The sequence below is a fragment of the Melanostigma gelatinosum genome (genome assembly GCF_949748355.1).
Source record: "Melanostigma gelatinosum genome assembly, chromosome: 20".
Lineage (NCBI taxonomy): Eukaryota > Metazoa > Chordata > Actinopteri > Perciformes > Zoarcidae > Melanostigma > Melanostigma gelatinosum.
The window spans coordinates 20,165,893-20,185,436 of NC_136653.1; the positions used below are offsets into that span (position 1 = coordinate 20,165,893).

At 41.6% G+C, this 19,544-nt stretch overlaps 1 protein-coding gene across 5 annotated transcripts in view; it reads right to left on the reverse strand.

The window, feature by feature from the left end:
• tnikb (TRAF2 and NCK interacting kinase b) overlaps positions 1-19,544 on the reverse strand; it is a 43,244-nt gene that overhangs the window by 14,501 nt on the left and 9,199 nt on the right. For 2 of the 5 annotated variants that reach the window (XR_013772923.1, XM_079292431.1), the window contains exons 3-20: positions 18,686-18,742; positions 18,325-18,450; positions 17,444-17,554; positions 16,105-16,195; positions 15,748-15,878; positions 14,776-14,830; positions 14,132-14,210; positions 13,409-13,584; positions 13,245-13,311; positions 12,549-12,747; positions 11,364-11,480; positions 7,990-8,190; positions 6,676-6,960; positions 4,134-4,298; positions 2,424-2,663; positions 1,517-1,623; positions 1,219-1,331; positions 125-216 (exon numbers count right to left, since the gene is read on the reverse strand). Coding sequence is in view for 4 of the 5 variants with exons in the window: in XM_079292431.1 (XP_079148557.1) it covers positions 125-216; positions 1,219-1,331; positions 1,517-1,623; positions 2,424-2,663; positions 4,134-4,298; positions 6,676-6,960; positions 7,990-8,190; positions 11,364-11,480; positions 12,549-12,747; positions 13,245-13,311; positions 13,409-13,584; positions 14,132-14,210; positions 14,776-14,830; positions 15,748-15,878; positions 16,105-16,195; positions 17,444-17,554; positions 18,325-18,450; positions 18,686-18,742 (2,412 nt within the window). In the remaining variant the exon portion in view is untranslated. The remainder of the gene's footprint in view (positions 1-124; positions 217-1,218; positions 1,332-1,516; positions 1,624-2,423; positions 2,664-4,133; positions 4,299-6,675; positions 6,961-7,989; positions 8,191-11,363; positions 11,481-12,548; positions 12,748-13,244; positions 13,312-13,408; positions 13,585-14,131; positions 14,211-14,775; positions 14,831-15,747; positions 15,879-16,104; positions 16,196-17,443; positions 17,555-18,324; positions 18,451-18,685; positions 18,743-19,544) is intronic. The other 3 variants (XM_079292432.1, XM_079292434.1, XM_079292433.1) reach the window with 3 other exon arrangements.

Sequence of the window (19,544 nt, forward strand, 5' to 3'; positions counted from 1 at the left end):
CATTTAATCTGTGTGTGTGTAGGTATGTGTGTGTGTGTAGGTGTGTGCGTGTGTGTGTAGGTGTGTGTGTGTGTAGGTGTGTGTGTGTAGGTGTGTGTGTGTGTGTGTAGGTGTGTGTACTCACTGCAGGCCTGCTGGGTCGTGTCAGTTCTCTGCCGTCATCTTTGGTCTCGTGGGAAGAAAGTGTTGAGCCTTCAGTCTTAGTGGCTGAATTACCTGAACACACACACACACACACACACACGCACACACACACGCACACACACGCACACACACACACACACACACGAGGAGATTTTTAAACATTAAGAAGTTTTGAAAGTGAAAAATGTTATTTAAAAAAACGGAATCTGGAAAAGTTAAGACATTTATGGAAAATTAAGGATATTTTTATAAAGTATGGATTTTTCCTTTTTAAAAGTGGAGACATTTTGGATTTCGGAAACTTCTAGCTTGATCCGTTGAATTATTTTCACGCAAGTCCCTTTTTATTCAGTAAATAAATGTAAAGTTGAGGTGAGCTCTGGAGGCTGTAAATGAATGAGAGTCCTCACAAGTAAAGAAGTGTAAACACGTGCGTGTGTGTGTGTGACTGTGTGTGTGTGTGCCTGTCTGTGTGTGTGTATGTCTGTGTGTGTGCCTGTGCATGTGTGACTGTGTGTGCGCCTGTGTGTGTGACTGTGAGTGTGTGTGTGTGTGTGCCTGTCTGTGTGTGTGTATGTCTGTGTGTGTGCCTGTGCATGTGTGACTGTGAGTGCGCCTGTGTGTGTGAGTGTGTGTGTGTGTGCCTGTCTGTGTGTATGTCTATGTGACTGTCTGAGTGTGACTGTGTGTGTGTGTGTGTGTGTGTGAGACTGTGTGTGTGTGTGACTGTCTGAGTGTGACTGTGTGTGTGTGTGTGTGTGTGAGACTGTGTGTGCGTGTGACTGTGTATGTCTGTGTGTGTGCCTGTGTGTGACTGTAACTGTGTGTGTGTGTGTGAGACTGTGTGTGTGTGAGACTGTGTGTGTGTGTGACTGTCTGAGTGTGACTGTCTGAGTGTGACTGAGTGTGTGTGTGTGTGTGTGACTGTGTCTGAGTGTGACTGTCTGAGTGTGTGTGTGTGTGTGACTGTGTGACTGTCTGAGTGTGACTGAGTGTGTGTGTGTGTGAGACTGTGTGTGTGTGTGACTGTGTGACTGTCTGAGTGTGACTGTCTGAGTGTGTGTGTGTGTGCACCTCGTTCGTTGGAGCCTCCCTGGGAGCTCGGGGTGGAGCTGGAGGAGCTACCGCTGCTCGTCCTCTTCAGGGGCGTATCCATGGAAACGTCGGTCCTCCGCAAGTCAGGGTTGCTACGGCAACACAAACACAAAAGTCTCATTCATTCATGTTGTTTAAAAAAACAAAAAACACGGTTGAAGTCATAACACCTGTGTTTCCACAGAGCTATGTGTGTGTGTAGGATGTGTGTGTGTACATGTGTGTGTGTGTGTGTGTGTGCACACAAGTGTGTGTACGTGCGTGCGTGTGTGTGTACCTGGCCCGTATGTGGTGAGCTCCAGCTCGAGGCCCGAGGCCGGGTCCGTTTCCAGGAGAGTGTTTCCTGACCAGAGCAGGAGAGATGGAGGTCGTCCTCTGAGGAACCTGGAGAACACACAGCAGAACCAGTCTGGGTCAGAACCTCACACATGTTTTATATTGATATATCCAGACTCTGTAACACAGAGTTTATCAGAGGGGACTTCCTGTTTGACTACAGAAACACGATTAGTTTACAGCAGTTACTGTGACTTTAAATGATTTAAATGAAAGTGATATTTCCTCTTTGAGGGCCTCAAGTTTGGGAAAAACATTCCTACATTTCTGTAGAATTTTATAAATACAAATTAAAAATATGAGCAAAAATAAATTCCCTCAGAGAAGGTGTATTTAATTTTTTCTACAACTAACCGCAAACAATACTTTGTTATTTAATATTAATATTATTTTTATTTACAGAATAAACCAAAACACTGACAATGAGGAATATGTTGGGAAGTTAATAACGAGAATAAATAAATATAAAATAAATAAATATAATATGTATATAAATAAATATAAATATAAATATATAAAATATATAAATATTTACATATAAATATAACTATAAAATAAATATATAAATATTAAATATTAAATTATACCATCTAAACAAAAAAAATAAAAAGTTTGCATTGAAATCAAACACTATTAATAAGCTCGTTTTACAAGATATTTAGTATATTTAGAAATCATCTGTTCTAAAAATAAAACAAACAACATATCAGGAGAGACTCCCAACAGACACAGAAACTAAAAACTGAACACAGACAAGAAAACAGAACTCAGACAAAGAAAAATAGAGCGAACACACAAACACACACACACACACGGTCAAAAACACACAGCTGGCGGCATGCAGAGACCTTCGGCGGCATGTCGTCGTCCTGCCGCAGCCAGGAGCTGCGGTCCAGCTTGTCGAGGGGGGGCGCCAGGCGGGAGAGGGACGGGGGAGGAGGGGTGTCAGAGGTGGGGTCGGAGTTCTGCCGGGGCATGGGAGGCCGGGAGGGGGAGGGCGACGCCGAGGAGGAGGACACGCCGTGGGGGTCGTACAGAGACTGGGACCCTGACAGACCGTGACTCTTCACCTGCACCAGGTGGGCCATCTGGACACACACACACACACACACACACAAGCAGGAGACAGGCAGGAGTGAGGAGGAAGAGCAGGATCAGGACGCGTTCACACAATGTGATCGAGATGAAGCAGGAGATGAAGAGTGATGAGGAGGAGAGAAAAAGAGAAAGGAGGTGCGAAAGAAGAAGAAGTAGAACCACATGCCTGCAGGGTGCGTTCACAGCCAGTCGTGTTCAAACACTGTTCGGTTCAGTTACAACTAAACGACATCTCCTCTAAGAACCCTGAAAACACAACGACTGTTCTCACCAGGCAGCAAAGCTTCACGTGTTAAAGCTGCATTCTCTCTAGTGTCCACCAGGGGGCGACTCCTCTGGTTGTATAGAAGTCTATAGAAAATGACTCTACTTCTCTCTTGATTTATTCCCTCAGTAAACATTGTAAACATGAGTTTATGTCTCAATCTCTAAAGTCTTCTTCAATACAGCATGATGTTCATTTAGTACATTATGGTCCATTTAGAGTCACACAGACCATAAAGCAGGGGATGCTTTAGGGCGGGGCTACACGTGATTGACAGGTCTCTACCAGAGATGTATACGCGTCTCTACGTCACTCCTTCACATTCCAAATACGATCACTTCCTGTTGCACCGGTTGCAAAAAAACATGATGGTACTCGAGGCATCAAAACATCAGTACACAAACCAACGGGTGACGTCTCCGTGACAATGTCCACTTCTTATCTACAGTCTATGTTTCTCCAGCAGGAAAACTACTGTGTGTCGGCTCACAATCCAGCATTTTAGGCTGTATCGAAGGCATTTCTGATACTGTTATCAGAATATGAACGACTCCATTATAGATGCTCAAGTCACTTTAACTCACTCAGTGCACAAACTGAAGCCGCCCCTCTACTGCCACAGGCGTAGCTTCATTTTCAGGTCCGATTAAACAAACAGAGCTGCATCATCTGCAAAGAAGTTGAACTGCAATAACAAAATCTCCACAGCAGACACTCCGATTCATCTTGCGATTACGGCCTAAAAATCTGAAGTGGAATCAGCTCCCTATAAACCACTACGGTGGCGTTTTTCCTCCCAGCTGCTTCACGTTTAGGTCCAGAGAAGCAAACAGAGCTGCATCATCTGCAAAGAAGTAGAGCTGCAATCCAATAATCACCACAGCAAATGCTCCACGGCTCTTTTGTAAGATTACGTCCATTCAGATAAGAAGCAGAATCAACTCCCTCTTGCACCACATGAGTCCTGTACGGTGTTTACATCACAATCCATCTGTGGATGTCCCAACCTGAAGGGACCCATCAATCGTTTTTCCTCGAGTCCTCAAGACATTGTTTCTACTTTCACACGGACCAACGAAACCAAACTCCAAGTGTGATCGCACTCCTGTAGGGATGTAAGTTTGTGTCGCATGCTAACACACACACTGTCGCTCAAACGCACACTCGCACACACATAAGGACGTAGGACACACACCTGGGGTTCGACGGAGCGGTGCATCGGCGGGGTCCGGGCCTGCTGGATGCCCCCGCTGCTGAAGGACTCGGACCGGGGCGGCAACGACGGGTCCGAGATCCGGTTGGAGACTTTGTGCTGCAATGCAGGAGAAGTCTGTCTGTTCATCTTATAATGCTCCTCCACCTGACACACACACACACACACACACATTGGTATTTCATGAATGGGTTTGAATTGGAAAGACATCAGTTCATCTTGACGTTGGATTTCCAAAGTGTATAAGAAAGATTTAATTCCGGCCGGCCTGGGGATCTGCCCTAAATGTGTGTGTGTGTTCAGTGGGGGAGGGGTTCACGTGAGTGCTTTTTAGGCCTTGATTTATGGGGAAATATTAGTAGAAATGTTATATAATATTCATAAATATTATTTTAATTTGTGTTTAATCACCGGAAATTAAAGAGAGTTGTATTTTCGTTCATTTAGATTGAGCCCTTCATAACTACATAAGGAGCGGGTCCATTTGAACTTGTCTTTTTTAAAACATTTTTTATTATTTTCAATAAATATATTCAATTTTACTTTTACTGACATTTATCTCCTTTATATTTAGGTTGAAAGATATTATTCAATTTTATTGTTATTTGAATTCTTACTTATTTCATTGTATTAAAGTTAGAAGAATTAAAAAAGTTATTTTAATTCACTTATTTTATTATATTTAAGTTGAATTTCTTTAAATTTTATATAATTTTTATTCTCACTTATTTTATCATAATTAAATTGAAAATATGTTAAGTTTTATTGTTATTTTAATTCTCACAAATTATAGAATTTAGTATATTTAGTAATATTATAATTATGTTTTATTGTATTAATCTAGTTTTACTACTTTTTTAAAATTGTTAAATAACCTAATTGCTTTATTGTATTTTGGGTTATTTTCACGGTCGACTCATCTGTGGTGCACTTTGAACGGCACTAAACTGTATGAACGGTGCGGTGCAAATGAAGTTTGATTGATGTGGCATATGACATATTTCTACAGTAACACTAAATAAAAGCAATAAACACATTAAAAAGAAAAGAAAGAGAAAGGAAAGACTTGAATTTAAAGGGACCGTGTGCAGGATTTGGCGGCATTTTATACACTCAAGAAAACCTACTTATTAATATTATATCAGTAAGAGAACATCAACAAAACCTGTAATATGAAGCAGATGCCGGTTTGAGATGTTGAAGTTAGCACCTGTTAGATAAATGAACCCATCACACCACAACATGCAACAAGCTGAGCGTTTGAATCTTTAGAAGACCAAGAAAATATTCCTCAAAACATGAGCGTTATTTCTCATGTTGCATCATAGTTATGGCGATAAGACCAGCAGACTGAGGCATGAGGAGGAATCACTGTGTCAGTAACCTGTAGAATGGAAAGCGAAGTTAAACATCGACACGATTCAGAGAAGATTGAACGTTATCGACCGGAGGAGGAAACATGACAACGGATTAACAGAGAGGAAGAAGAAGAATCAGGTTATTTAGGATTTCTAAAATAAAGATAATCTGTGAAAATTAATTTATTTTTAACAGCTGCCTAAGAATATTACATTTTTTTAAAATTTGACTACCAATTTGTTCAAATGTCGGCATCGAAGCTTCATCACTCGAGCTACTAAATGAAGGTGTCCACTTCAAAGGACCCGTGTGGACATTTAGCTTTGTGTGCGTCTCATTAATGACCTTTTGACACACCCTCGTAAAGCTGCACACAAACGCTGTAAAGCACCATCAAGGCCAGAAAAGGCACGCTGACGTTCGCACTTAGCTCAATGAATGCTACCGCGCAGCCTCACATACGAGACCTCGAACATTGTTCAGGACTATTGAGACAAGAGGCGGGAGTTAAACGTAGTTTATACTCGCCGGAGTGAAGCCGGCAGGAGGTCTTACAAATCTTCATTTGAGAAAATATTTTGCAGCCAAATCAAACAGTTTACAGGATATTTAACCTTCATTTCTTTATAATGCTTTTAATACTTGACTTCTTTCTTTACAGGTCTTGTATAAAGTAGTCCATGAATGTGAGATATAAGTTTACAGACGATTACAATCCCTTCTTGGCATATTGGAGGTTGGTTTATGGCTTTTTGCTGGTTATACCTAAAGTCTGTGGTTTACACTCGTCTTTTTGTTTCCTCAAAGTCAATTTAGTTTGTACGTTTTGCAGCGCAGAGAGTTCTTTCATGCTCGCAGCTCCCGAAAACAAAGCTTTAGTCTCAGTTTTGGAAGCACTGACGGCACCGATCAAAGAGGAAGTTAATCAAAAGACCCCCGTGAGAAACAGCGAGATGAAAGGCTGTTAAATGAATTAAGAAAAGAAAAGAGGAGTCCACGTTATCATCTCCACCGGCGGAAGTTAATTCATGCGAGTCCACCTGGTTAGAGAAATAAAAATGTGATTAAAGGAGGAAATCCCTCCAGCAGCCGGGGTTAGTAAATCAGCCCGTAACAGATCAGAGAAGGAGAGGAAGTCAAAAAGTCCGTCCGTCCTCCCACTGACCCGGCGGCCGGGGCTCCGGCCCCTGGAGTCGGGGCTCCTCCCGGTGTCCTGGCCCCGCATCCTCTGCTTAGAGGACTCGGGCACACAGGTGACCCGGATATGAGGCACGTGCTGTTGACTCCTAGAGGGACTGTTGTGGGCCGGGTAGGAAGGGGGGCGGCGGGGGCGAGGTTTGTAACCGGGGAGCAAGAGGAGGTTGCCGAGGTTGATGTCTCGCGGCTGACTGAAGGAGTGGTACTTCTTGGGAGGGATGCGAGGCGAGTTGCTCTGAGCTCGACGCATCACCTGGAGAGCAAGGTGAGTGTTTACAAGACAGCAGGTGGACACGGGGGGGGGGGGGGGGGGGGTGCAACACGCCTCCCCCGGCAGCCATATTGGAGGTTTACAGATCAGCTGATCAACATTTATCAAATTAAAAACACAGGTAATGATTCACTTTAGCCTGTTTTTGACTGGAAATCTAACCAGTCAGGCTGATTCTCAGTTTAAATAATCGTGCTGAACTAAATATCTGCTTTTTTACATTAATTGTGTATGGAGCACGAAATCTGTCAAAATAAAACATCTCTAAAATAATAAATGCCTTGATAAATAAATGAATATGTCATTAAATGTACCAAAAATAATATAAAAAATAAATATAGGCATTAATTAAATAATAGAATGCGACATTTTGTTGATATTTTTTTTATAATTAAATGTGTATTTATTCATGTATGTATTCATTTATTTATTGATCGATGCATCGTTTTTCCTTTGCATTATTATTACGATTATTTGATGTCTGATTTTGTCAGATTTCGTCCTCCATACTTTCAGGTCATACAAATAAGCCACTTTTTAGTTGTTACTAACTTAGCCAGTTCTTTAACAAAAATGTGCTCCGTCTTATAAATCATCTAAATAAAGACCTCAGCGATAAAACTCCACATCTGTGACATAAAACATAGAAGAGGAATTTCACAGCACATGAATTATTGTCACGTTGCTGCACCTAAAAACAAAAATATCAGACAGTGGTCAAAGGATGAGATGGACTCCTCTGCAGGTGAAGTACAGGTGACACCTGGAGGGCAGAAACTGAAACAAACATTCACATGTTGACAGAGTTGTGCGTGCGTTTGTGCGTCTCCTCCTCCACAATAAAATAAACATGGAACAAATCAAATCAGTGTTTCAGCAACAATAAAAATGTTATTTCATATAAACCGATGACAGCATGCAGTCTCATTTATTATTAATGTTAAACAAGAACAGTTTCTCCTCCACAAACTTTTATAAAGGTTTTCTGAAGTCCAGAATATTTCTTTTTACCTCTTTGGCCCAGGTCGGCTTGTCGTTGGCGACGGGCGCCTGGTCTTTGTAGTGGTACAGCAGCTTCTTGTCCTGCGGCGGCCGCGGCGGCTCCTGCTGCTGCTGCTGCTGCAGCGACACCAGGTACGCTCGCTCCTGCTGCAGTTGCCTCTGCAGCCGCTCGGCCTGCCGCTGCTCCTCGATCTGCTTCCTCTTGTACTCCTGAACGTCCAAAACACACCGAAGGAGAGGTTAACGGGAGGGAGGAACTCACGGAGAGTGGTGCACGTCTTAATGTTGAGGTTTCATCTTAAATCTACTCATTAAGAATATTTAAACGAGCTGATGAACATTAGTTTGCTCCCGTGTCCATTTAAAGAATATTGCAGCGCTTTGTCCATTATTTACGCTCATCAGAACACTTTCTCATGCATCCTCACATTAAAGTTAGAGATTTCTGTTTCCCAAAGGCCACACATCTATTCTGGAAAAGAAAACACAACTTCTGACATAAAAACTTCTTTCTAATACAGATTTGTGTGAGACAAAACTGTGAAATGTTCTTTACATTTGATGCAAAAGTGCATTCACTGTGATTCATGTTCAGTTGAAACATGATTTCCACTAGACAGCAAACAATGTCAAAGTCAGATTGATGAAATGCTTTTAGTGTTGGCAGCTCTTTCGTGCAGGATGACCCGGAGCACTGACTCAGTGGTGCAGAAACTTTACTATCTCTAAATAATAATCAATTCATAAAGCCATGAGGGAAACATACTGAAACAACTCCTGTGACAGGAGGCTTCACCATATTGATGGACATTAAAATAAAGATTATGACTGGTGTTCAACCCCATATCGGTCTAATATTTGATCTATTATTTTAGAGGGTGAGAATTTGTTTATGACGTTGTGAGAAGTTTTCACAAGTTCTCCAAACTTGAGAAATGCCAAACTTGTCTTTGCTTGTTTCTCACACCGTCCCGTCAGAGAAGTCTGGCATTTAACTGAGCTGTGTGTGGACGTCTGCAGCAGCCGGTGTGTGTGTGTGTGTGTGTGTGTGTGTGTGTGAACAAACGGCACACCGTAGAACGGACATTCCCATTCAAATAAACGTTGACGGGTGGCCAACATGTACCTTGCGACCGTTGAAGCGGACTAACTTCCATGTAAACTAAACCCACTTTGGATAAGTCGTGGACGAACGTGGGGCAGATTTAGAGCATTGTTAGCATTAGCTTGGGATACTGAGTGAACAAAAAGACAAAAGGTGACTTGATAACAAAGAGCATATATATTAAAATCCGACAAAGAATCGAAGTTTGAAAAGCCAGCTAGCTTGCCAATTCCTCCAAGCTTTACTGCTACATTGGTTACAGCTAGCTAACTAGCAGCTAGCTTTCTAATGTCACCCTGCTTTACTGCTACATTGGTTACAGCTAGCTAACTAGCAGCTAGCTTTCTAATGTCACCCTGCTTTACTGCTACATTGGTTACAGCTAGCTAACTAGCAGCTATCTTTCTAATGTCACCCTGCTTTACTGCTACATTGGTTACAGCTAGCTAACTAGCAGCTAGCTTTCTAATGTCACCCTGCTTTACTGCTACATTGGTTACAGCTAGCTAACTAGCAGCTAGCTTTCTAATGTCTTTAATGCTACATTGGTTACAGATAGCTAACAAGCCAGCATGTTACTAATTCCACCATGCATTAATGCTACATTGATTACAGCTAGCTTAATAGCTAGGTTGCTTGCAAATTCCTCTATGCTTTAATGCTACATTGGTTACGGCTAGCTAATAAGCCAGCTTGTTCCTAATTCCACCATGATTTAATGCTACATTGGTTACAACTAGCCTGCTAATGCCCCAATGATTAAATGCTACAACTAGCCTGCTCATGCCGCAATGCTTAAATGCTACATTGGTTACAACTAGCTAACTAACCAGTTCGCTTGCTAATTCGACCATGCTTTAATGCTACATTAGCTTCAAAAAATGAGTGGAACTGCTGCAGCGCTGGGTCTTAAAGTAGGACAAGCTAACAAGCAAACTAGCCAGCCACCTTCTCCGGAGCTGCACCAACATTTTTTGGCACTACAGACGTGTTTTGTCACCATACTAACAAACAAATAATCACCATTGTTCTTCTTCTAATCTATTTATATGCTGCACACTGTCCCTGCTGTCCGGTTTTAATGACGACTTCATTGGAAACAATGAAGTTTAATTTAATTTCAGGACCGCCAGCTATCGACTGACACGCCCACCGCTGTGTGTGTCTATTGATTTCATGTTTGTTAACTTTTTCCTGGAGCCAGTGTGTGATTCTTTCTCGTCTCAGTATTGACAGATCGACTTCTTGATTTTTGTGTGTAAATAACAAACGGGTTCCAGAAAGTGTTCTTGTGATGTTACCAGCAGTAAGGCCTGCTCCTGCAGGAGCTGCTGCTGCAGGATCTCCAGCTGCCTCTGCTCGTCTTCCAGCTGCCTACGAATATACTCCTAACCAATCAGCACCCGGGGGGGGGAGGGGGGCAACGTGAGGCGCAGCCAATCAGAGAGCGCCGAGGAAGCAAGTTGGAGCCCAGGCAACCAGTGACATCAGCAAGGCAGGAAACAGGAGGAAAGGAAATAAAAGGGGAGGAAAATAGATTTATTGAAGAGCGGGGGGGGGGGTCTTAATTAGTAGAGCAGGGAGACGATGCTAAAGATAAAAAAAATCAGCTGTGCAAGAGACAGAAATGTCGGAATAAAGAAAGAGCGTTAAGGCAGTGTGGCACTGCAGGAAAAGTTAAATATTAGTCACAAAGCCTCCTCTAATGTACTGTTAAATTTGATGTGTGGTGATTCTACATGTTCTCCATTTCTCTCTTTATAATTCTAGGAATGTTGCATTTAAACTGCACCACAACCTTTAAATGTATTTTTAAAAAACATGTGCCACCAGGCTAATGAAGTAGATGATGCCCCATTTGCACATTTAAACATACAATTTCAGAAAAATTATAATACAAAAAATATTTTCTTAATGTCAGTAATCATTCGGGGAAGTTTTAACCCACTGATGTCACAGTGGACCAGATGAACTCATGTTTTTATAGATGAATCAATTAATCAATCAATGCCACATTAGGGTCAATACATATTCAATAAATAACAAATAAAAATATTCATCTGTTCATATGTTTGTTTGACACAAAAGGAAAGAAGAAATAGCTCAGGTGAAGAAGTGCAAAAGATGATGTCAGTAAGCCCCGCCCCCCCTGTGTATGACACCTGTGATGTAACGTGGGGCTCAGGTGTTCTCCTACCTGCTCCCTCTCTGCGTGCCTCCTCTCCTCCCCCTGTGGATGACACCTGTGATGTAACGTGGGACTCAGGTGTTCTCCTACCTGCTCCCTCTCTGCGTGCCTCCTCTCCTCCTCTCGGCGGAGCTGCTCCATCTCCTCGTACCTCCTCCTCTGCTCTCGCTCCTGCTGCTTCCTCATCTCCCGCTCCCGACGCTGTTGCTGCAGGTGAAGAAGATTATTATTAACATCGCTTCTGCTCTGTGTGTGTGTGTGCACATCAGGTGTGCGTCCCTGGCATTTGGATGAGGCGCTAACAATCACAGGTGAGGAGGAAGACGAGTCATTTCATAATCAAAGCTGAGTGTGATGTGAAGCTGCGTCTTTCGTTAACCCTCTGAGCCCCAAAAACTTGCCGGCGGGATTGAAAAGCATGTTTTCTTCAAACAATCGGCAAAAACGACACCGTTTATCACAGACAGAAGCTGTAAAAAACGCCACTATCGTCTGATTTTCATCTTTCCGACGATCCTTGAACACATCATGTATGACGAACGCTTACATCAGAAAAAACAGCCAAAAACAAAGATACAAATTTTGATATTTAATGAACAACATTTTATTCTACATGTCTCATTTAAAATCTGGCTTCCGAATAAACAGTTTGAAGTCACCAGATTCTGTAAAACACATTCAATTCTGAGCTTTTCCAACATTGGTAACACTTGTGGACACTTGGAACATGTTCGATATACCGATTCCAGTGATTTCCAAATTTTTGTAAAAGAAATTATCAAAGAAATTCAACGACGGTTCTGTTCGGTCACATCAAGATGCGTTCAGGCTCCGTTCAGTATAAAAGAGTATTGTAAGAATGTAAATTATAACGTTATCATGATGTGTTCACATGTGATCACGTCAAATGTAGTTTTTGGTGAGAAACTTGAATAAATTAATTAATGATGAGCTGTTTACACTAACTCTAATGAAACATCATTAAAACTAATGACAAGATTTGTTTTAATCAATAAAAATAGTTTTTTAATTAATTTTTTTATTTGAATTGTGTGTTTTTATGAAGTAAAAAACACACAATAAATGACGATAACAAAGTAAAAGGATAACATTTTGAATTTATGATGGTTTACTGACTGGACGTTGCACCTCTAGCGTTCCCTTTGCTAAAGGAGATAAGTAAAGGAAGCACTGAAGCACCTTTCCTTAGCATTTTAAGGAATTTCAACCAGCTCTTATTTTGGCGGCCACTTAAGGAACCTTCCTAGGAGTTACCTCCTCCAGCCGTCTCCTCTGCTCCTTCTGCTCCTCGATGCGTTTCTGCCTCTCGGCCAGCAGTTGGCGCTTGTGCTCCTCGTTCTGCTGTTGCTCCAGCTGCTGACGCCGGATCAGCTCCGACCGCTCCTTGTTGGCCAGCTGGAGGCGCAGGAAGTCCCGCCTCAGGGTGGACTCACCGGGGATGTTGATGATGGAGCTGGAGGACGGTTAGAATAAAAAAATATTGATTTCATTGATTAATAATAATAATAATAATAATACTGTATTAATTACAAGAATCTTTATCTCATAAATTATATGAAACAAAGTGGAGGATTTTTAAATTTAAAATTAATTTAAAAGCTTTTAAGTGAAGTTGATATTCAGGATAAGTACAACCAGTAGTATCAGCAGCAGTAGTACAATCAATTTTATATTTCACTTTATTTATATTTTACTTTATCTTATATTTTCTGTAAATTTAATTTGTTTCTACTTTGCATTGTTGATTGTTGTTCAATGTTACGCACCTGCCGTCATGTCAAATTCCTTGTATGTTCAACATACGATGGCAATAAACGGTTTCCGATTGTGATTCTGATCTGATTCTGAATAGCGGTAACATTCGGTGAAGTAGAAGTAACTATGGCAACAGCAGAAGTAGTGATGCTATAGCAGTAGCAGTAGAAGTGGCAGTAGTAGTATCAGTAGTACCTGGGTTCTCCGGCGTCCCTCTCTTCATCCTCCTCTTCACTCCCGCTGTACTCGTATTCAGTCTCATCTGAAGGAAACACACACACACACACATCAGGTCAACATCCACATGTTCTGAAACATCTGGCCCATCGTGCAGCTGTCTGCTGTGAGGTGAGTCTCACCCCTCTCCCCCCTCCTCTTCTTGGTGCGGTCGATGTGGTCCTTCAGCTGGATGCGGACCTGCCGCTCGTTGGGGAGGTCCCTGATGAAGGGGTGCTTGAGGAGCTGCTCGGTGCTCGGCCGCTGGCTGTGGCTCTTCAACAGACAGCTGTCGATGAAGGACTGGAACTTCTTCGACCTGCACGCACACACACACACACACACACACACACAAAGACATCTTTATTTTCTTTAAATGATCAATGATATGGAGGATTTAACTATATTTGTAATGCGGACGTAAAGAGACGCCTTATACGTCTCTGGTAGCCACCTGTCAATCACTGTGTAGCCCCGCCCTAAAGCATCCCCTGCTTTATGGTCTGTGTGACTCTAAATGGACCATAATGTACTCAATGAACATCATGCTGTATTGAAGAAGACTTGAAACTAGAGATTGAGACATAAACTCATGTTTACAATGTTTACTGAGGTAATAAATCAAGAGAGAAGTAGAGTCATTCTCTATAGACTTCTATACAACCAGAGGAGTCGCCCCCTGGTGGACACTAGAGAGAATGCAGCTTTTACTTCACTTTAAAGAATCTGGTTAAACCAGGTTATTCTAAATTGCTTAAAATGCACCTTTACATAGTAATCAGATTACTGATGAATGAATAATGAGACAGAATAATAAGAACAGAACAGGTGCAGAGGACACATCTGTGTGTGTTTTAGTGACTCACCACTTCTTAGACTTGAGTCTGGGGGCGGGATTTCTGGGGATGAGGAAGAGCGCTCTCATTGGATGCATGTCGCACAGAGCTGAGGAAGAGGAGGGGAAGAGAGAGGACAAAACGACGGGAGTTGAGAGGAGACAAGAGGAAAGGAAAGGAGAGAAGAGGATCGAAGATGAGGCAAGAAGAGAGGAAACAAAAGGGCAAGAGACAAGAGGAGATGTGAAGCGGATAGGAGACAAAAACGCAGCAGATGAGACAAGAGGAAAAGGGAAGGATAGGAGAGGACACACAAGGGCAAGAGACAAGATGAGAGGAGGAAAAGAAAGGAGGGGAAAGGGAAGGACAGAAGAGGAGACAAGACGAAACAGGAGGAAAGGAAACAAAAGAACAGGAGAGGAGATGATAACAGGGCAATGGAAAGGACAAAAGGAAAGAAAAGGGATTGAGAGGAGAGGAAAAGAGGAAACAAATGAAAGAGGACAAGAAGAGACAAAGAAAGGAAAGGACAGAAGTGAGGAGGTGAGAAGAAAGGAGAAAAAAAGAGAAGGAAAAGAGTATAAAAAAGAAGCAGAGATAGATTTAGACTTCTAACCAGAAGACAAACTGTCCTCACTCGTGAGGTTTTAATGAGTCGGGCGTTTCACACTTACGTGGTGCTCCCTCTGCCATCTCTATCGCTGTGATACCGAGCGACCACAGATCACTCTGCAGAGAGAACGAGAGAGAAAACTGAAAACTTTCACATCCTAAAAACCTGTTACCGACTTCACACGTCATATTTTCGAGTTCCACTGGTCAGTGTTCTTGTTAAGTGATAAAAATACAGAAACTACCCTCTCAGCATCTCCCATCTGCCTCCGTTTGAATGGAACGTATCTGCTACTTAAAGGTGACGTTGATACTGAAAGATGAGCTGAGTGAGGGGGGGGGGAGGCTCGGAGATAATGGCGTCTTAGCGGAGCGAGGTTTCCGCCCGCAGGGATTCGTTCTGCCCCCGTTACTGGTTCACATCCTCCGCACATACAGCGATGACTTCAGGGTTCAGTGTTCCTGTTAAGGAGACTTTACACGAGTCTGTGTGGTCAGAGTTTTGTGCAGTCGATGAACGGATACGATCGCAGAATCTTTTCACTTATATACGTATCTCTGTATACATATATATATATATTTTAAAGGTCAGCCTGTGTTCATAACTACAAGCATTTTGATTGATGAGGAGCTGATCTTTGGGAGTGCTCCAAAGACAAACACTTGAATTATTTTCTTCTTTATTAAATAAATACAAGATTCTGTATTTCTTTGCATGGTGTAAAAAAGAGGTGGTCGTAACAGAGCATGTGACTGAAAGAGGGCAGAAATATCTGAAGGCGGCAATTAAACCCGACATTTAGATATTTTAATATGTGGTATATAAACATGAAATCAAATGACTTGAGTGTGATGAACATCAGCTTTTAGCCTCTTTCAGCACGTTGTTTTGATTGTCTGGCTGCACGTTTGCAATAAAACTTCTGAGGCGGTGCATCCCTGTGTTGCATAATGACAATCAATGATCCTTGAAGTGGAGTAAAACACACACACACACACACACACACACACACACACACACACACCAGTTTTACCTTGAAGTCGTATGTGGCGTCGGGGTTTTCGTCGCAGGCGATGACCTCGGGGGCCATCCAGTACGGCGTCCCGATAAACGTGTTCCTCCGTCCCACCGTGCGGTCCAGCTGAGCGCTCACACCAAAGTCCACTACAAAAAACACACAAACACACAATGAATGGATTGAATTAGTTATGAGTCATGCAATATTATTAAATATTCATGTAGCACTCGTTTCCTTTGTAAATATACGTCATTTATGATCAGCAAACAGTATGTTCTCGCTGTGTATTTTTTGCTCAACACCAGCAGACAGTAGGGTGTGTGTGTGTGTGTGTGTGTGTGTGTGTGTGTGTGTGTGTGTGTGCCCTCTCACCTAGTTTAACCTCTGCGTTCTCCGTCAGCAACACATTCTGGCCCTTGATATCTCTGTGGATGACTTTGTGCTGGTGGAGGTGGGTCAGGCCCTGGAGACAGAGAGGAAAATGTACTTACTACTTCCTGTTACACGGACCTCACTGCGATGGTGAACTACACTCCTATCAGCAGAACACACACTGTAGTCAAAGTGTCCCAAACGTACTGTGAGCGGTCTGTCTTGAATCTACTTTGTGAGCCTTTTCTTTAAAATTGTATTTTAATGTTTATTCAACAATCATCATTTCATTCCATCTACCGTTTTTGACAGAAACAAAACATATTAGCATAAGACTGTGTATTTAATTTAATCATTTACTAAAATAAGGTGTTCCTCAGGGAACCTTCTGGGGTTCCCTTATGTTTGCAATTTCTTCCGAACAAAAGTGTTATTTTTCAAGATAACACCTAAAAAATATGTTTTTAATAAAAGAAAAACCCCAGCTGTAACTTCTACTTGTTATAACTGATAATACCTCAAAATGTTCTTTATATAATAGTAATTATTCATTAATATGATTTCTTCTGAGATCCAATATGGCCTTTGTTAAAATCAATACGATGGCTCATCGATAACCCTCTATGGTTCCTTTAATGGACACATATGTCCTCATCATGAATGCTGTATGAAAGATACAGTAGCTACATTGTATTGAGAGTAACTTGGGGTTTCTGCACAGAACAGTAAAATAAGGGGTTCCTCAGGGAACCTTCTGGGGTTCCTTATGTTTGCAATTATTTTCCCATCAAAAGAGTTCAACCAAACATGTATTTTTTTAAAGATAACACCCACAAAAGATGTATGTAATAAAAAACCCAGCTGTAGTTAATAGATATTAATAATAATCCCGAAAATTGTTCTTTTAATCATCAATTTTATTCTTTCAGTCGAGATGTAATTCGTTAAATACCACCTACATGTAACAGTAAGAATGATCATGGTTAACTCTACAGGGTTGCGGATGATTTTCTATCAGATCCAATATGGCCTTTGTTAAAAATCAATCCGATGGCTCATCAATAACCCTCTATGGTTCCTTTAATGAACACATACTGTAGGTCCTCATCATGAATGTTTTATGAAAGACACAGGAGATGCATTGAATTGAGAGCGTTAGATTTCTGCAGCAGAAGATAAAATGCTTAAAATAACACAGAATTTCTAAATAAGGTGTTCCTCAGGGAACTTGCTTGGGTTCCCTTACGTTTGCATTTGTTTTCCCATCAAACGAGTTCCACCGAAACATGCATGCTGACATGTAACTAGTGGTGAAGTTAATATAAATGTCCGCTCTCACCCTGAGGATCTCTCTGCAGACGTAGGCGATCCACTCCTCCTTCAGAGAGTTCCCTTTGGTGTTCTTGATCAGATCGGTAATCGATCCGGCCCCACAGAACTCCATCACCAGCTGCACACAAACAACGTTCAGATCGTCGTACGTTCTCACATCTACTCGTGCTTTACAGTATTTATCCGTATGTTGTAAACTACGCCATAGGTTTTAAACATGTTTTTTTTAACTTTTTCAAGCAGTTTTCTATGGAACTTGCTTTAGATTCATCACAACGAGCTGTTTAAAATTGATTTGTTTATTATTTAGCTATCGAGTACATTTAAGACATATCTCAAGCGGGATTGTTGAATCTAAAATGTTTTTCTACCATCGTAAATTGTAAAATCTTTGTTTTGAGTCACTGACACCTGAAACCACACCCACAAGTGACATCACGAGGTCCTGGAGTCCATGCAACCTGTACATCACAGCAGCAAGGTGGGAAGTTAAACGTCTAATCCGTCTCCAATGAACCTCCATTGGAACATTTTGTCTTGTTTTAGTTGTTTAGTAGGTGGGACCGGAATCTATTTATCTTATGTTCAGGCTGGAAGACGGCTAACAAAAGAACAATTTTGTCTACTTATCTTAATTTAAAAGTCTTAAAAACACACGACAGATTTTTTTAATCGAATAATCTTTATCTAAATAAATGTCTGTTAACTCACTATCTATCGCCGACTGATGTAACACAACGGTGGTTGTGACCAACTGTAAAAATCACAATAACCCCAGAACAAACTAACAGGAAAGAATAAAGAAGGTAAGAGTGAACGGGTGTGTTTTAAAGCTAACACGAGGTGCTGCGTTGCTCTTTAAGCTCCAGACACGTGTTCTGAACGCACCCAAAGCTGGTCGTCCATCCCAGGAGGGTTCTTCTTGACGAAGGCTCCGTAGTAGGTCGCTATGTTCCTGTGGTGGCTGTACTTCTTCAACATGTTGATCTCTGCTTTAATCTCCTCCTCCTCATCCTAAAACACACACAAACACAAACACACACACGCAAACATTTCAAATATAAAAACAATTCTGTGTTGACTGAAATGTAAAATATTAGAATCCTGGAAAGAAGAAACCCCTCCAGTGGAGTCAAGCGAGGACAAACTGCATCAAGTGCCCTCGAGCAAGGTACTCGATCCCAAAGGTGTGTTTGTGCACGTGTAGATTTAATGTGTGTGTGTGTGTCTGTGTGTGTGTGTTACTTACTCCTGTGACGTCCATGACCTTGATCGCAGCAAGCTGTCCTGTTTTGACATGGCGACCCTGAAAGACACAGAAAAAAAGTACAAAATGAGAATAAAATAAAACAATTCAAGCACGTGTGTGTGCGCGAGTGTATGTGTGTGTGTGTGTGTTAATGCATTTTGCATTTTTAAGGGGAGACACCTGATGAATAGGGTAACCATGAAACTTCACCAGTTCATTACTGACATTAAGATGATTAGTTTTCTGAAATGTTATGTTTAAATATGCAAATGAGGCATTATCTAGTGGTAACTTTTGGTGAATTTAGGAGAAATCTACAGACACAAATACACAAAGTAGTAAAATAAATGTTTTCCTTCCTCTAGTCTGAAAGAAGACGTGTAATGGAAGTGAAATAGACCAAAAGATAAAGTGATCGGTGCATTTTATCACTAAATAATACTCAAAGGCTGCCAGGTGACAATATCACCTTTATAAAATGAACTTATTCATTTTCCTGAGATACTAAATAAAGAAGAGTTAATTAATTCTAGTGTTTCATTTTATCTCGTAGTCACACATCTTGGTCCACCAAAGAGAAGATGTTTAAATTGAATGTTTTTTGGAGGACTTTACATAAAAAAAACAAAGAAAGTATCTTTTATGTAGGTATCTTGTGGCCCCTTGGAAGGGCCCCGACCCTTATGTTGGGAACCACTGCACTGGAAAGTGTCCTGAGTCTCCAAACCAAAGTCAGCACCGCAGCTGTTAAAGCGAGAAAGTGGAAAACGTATCCTCCTCACCAGCATCAGCCCACCACCCCATCACACACACCATCATCTCCTCATGGTAACCTAGCAACAGGCCTGGCAGGTTGTTT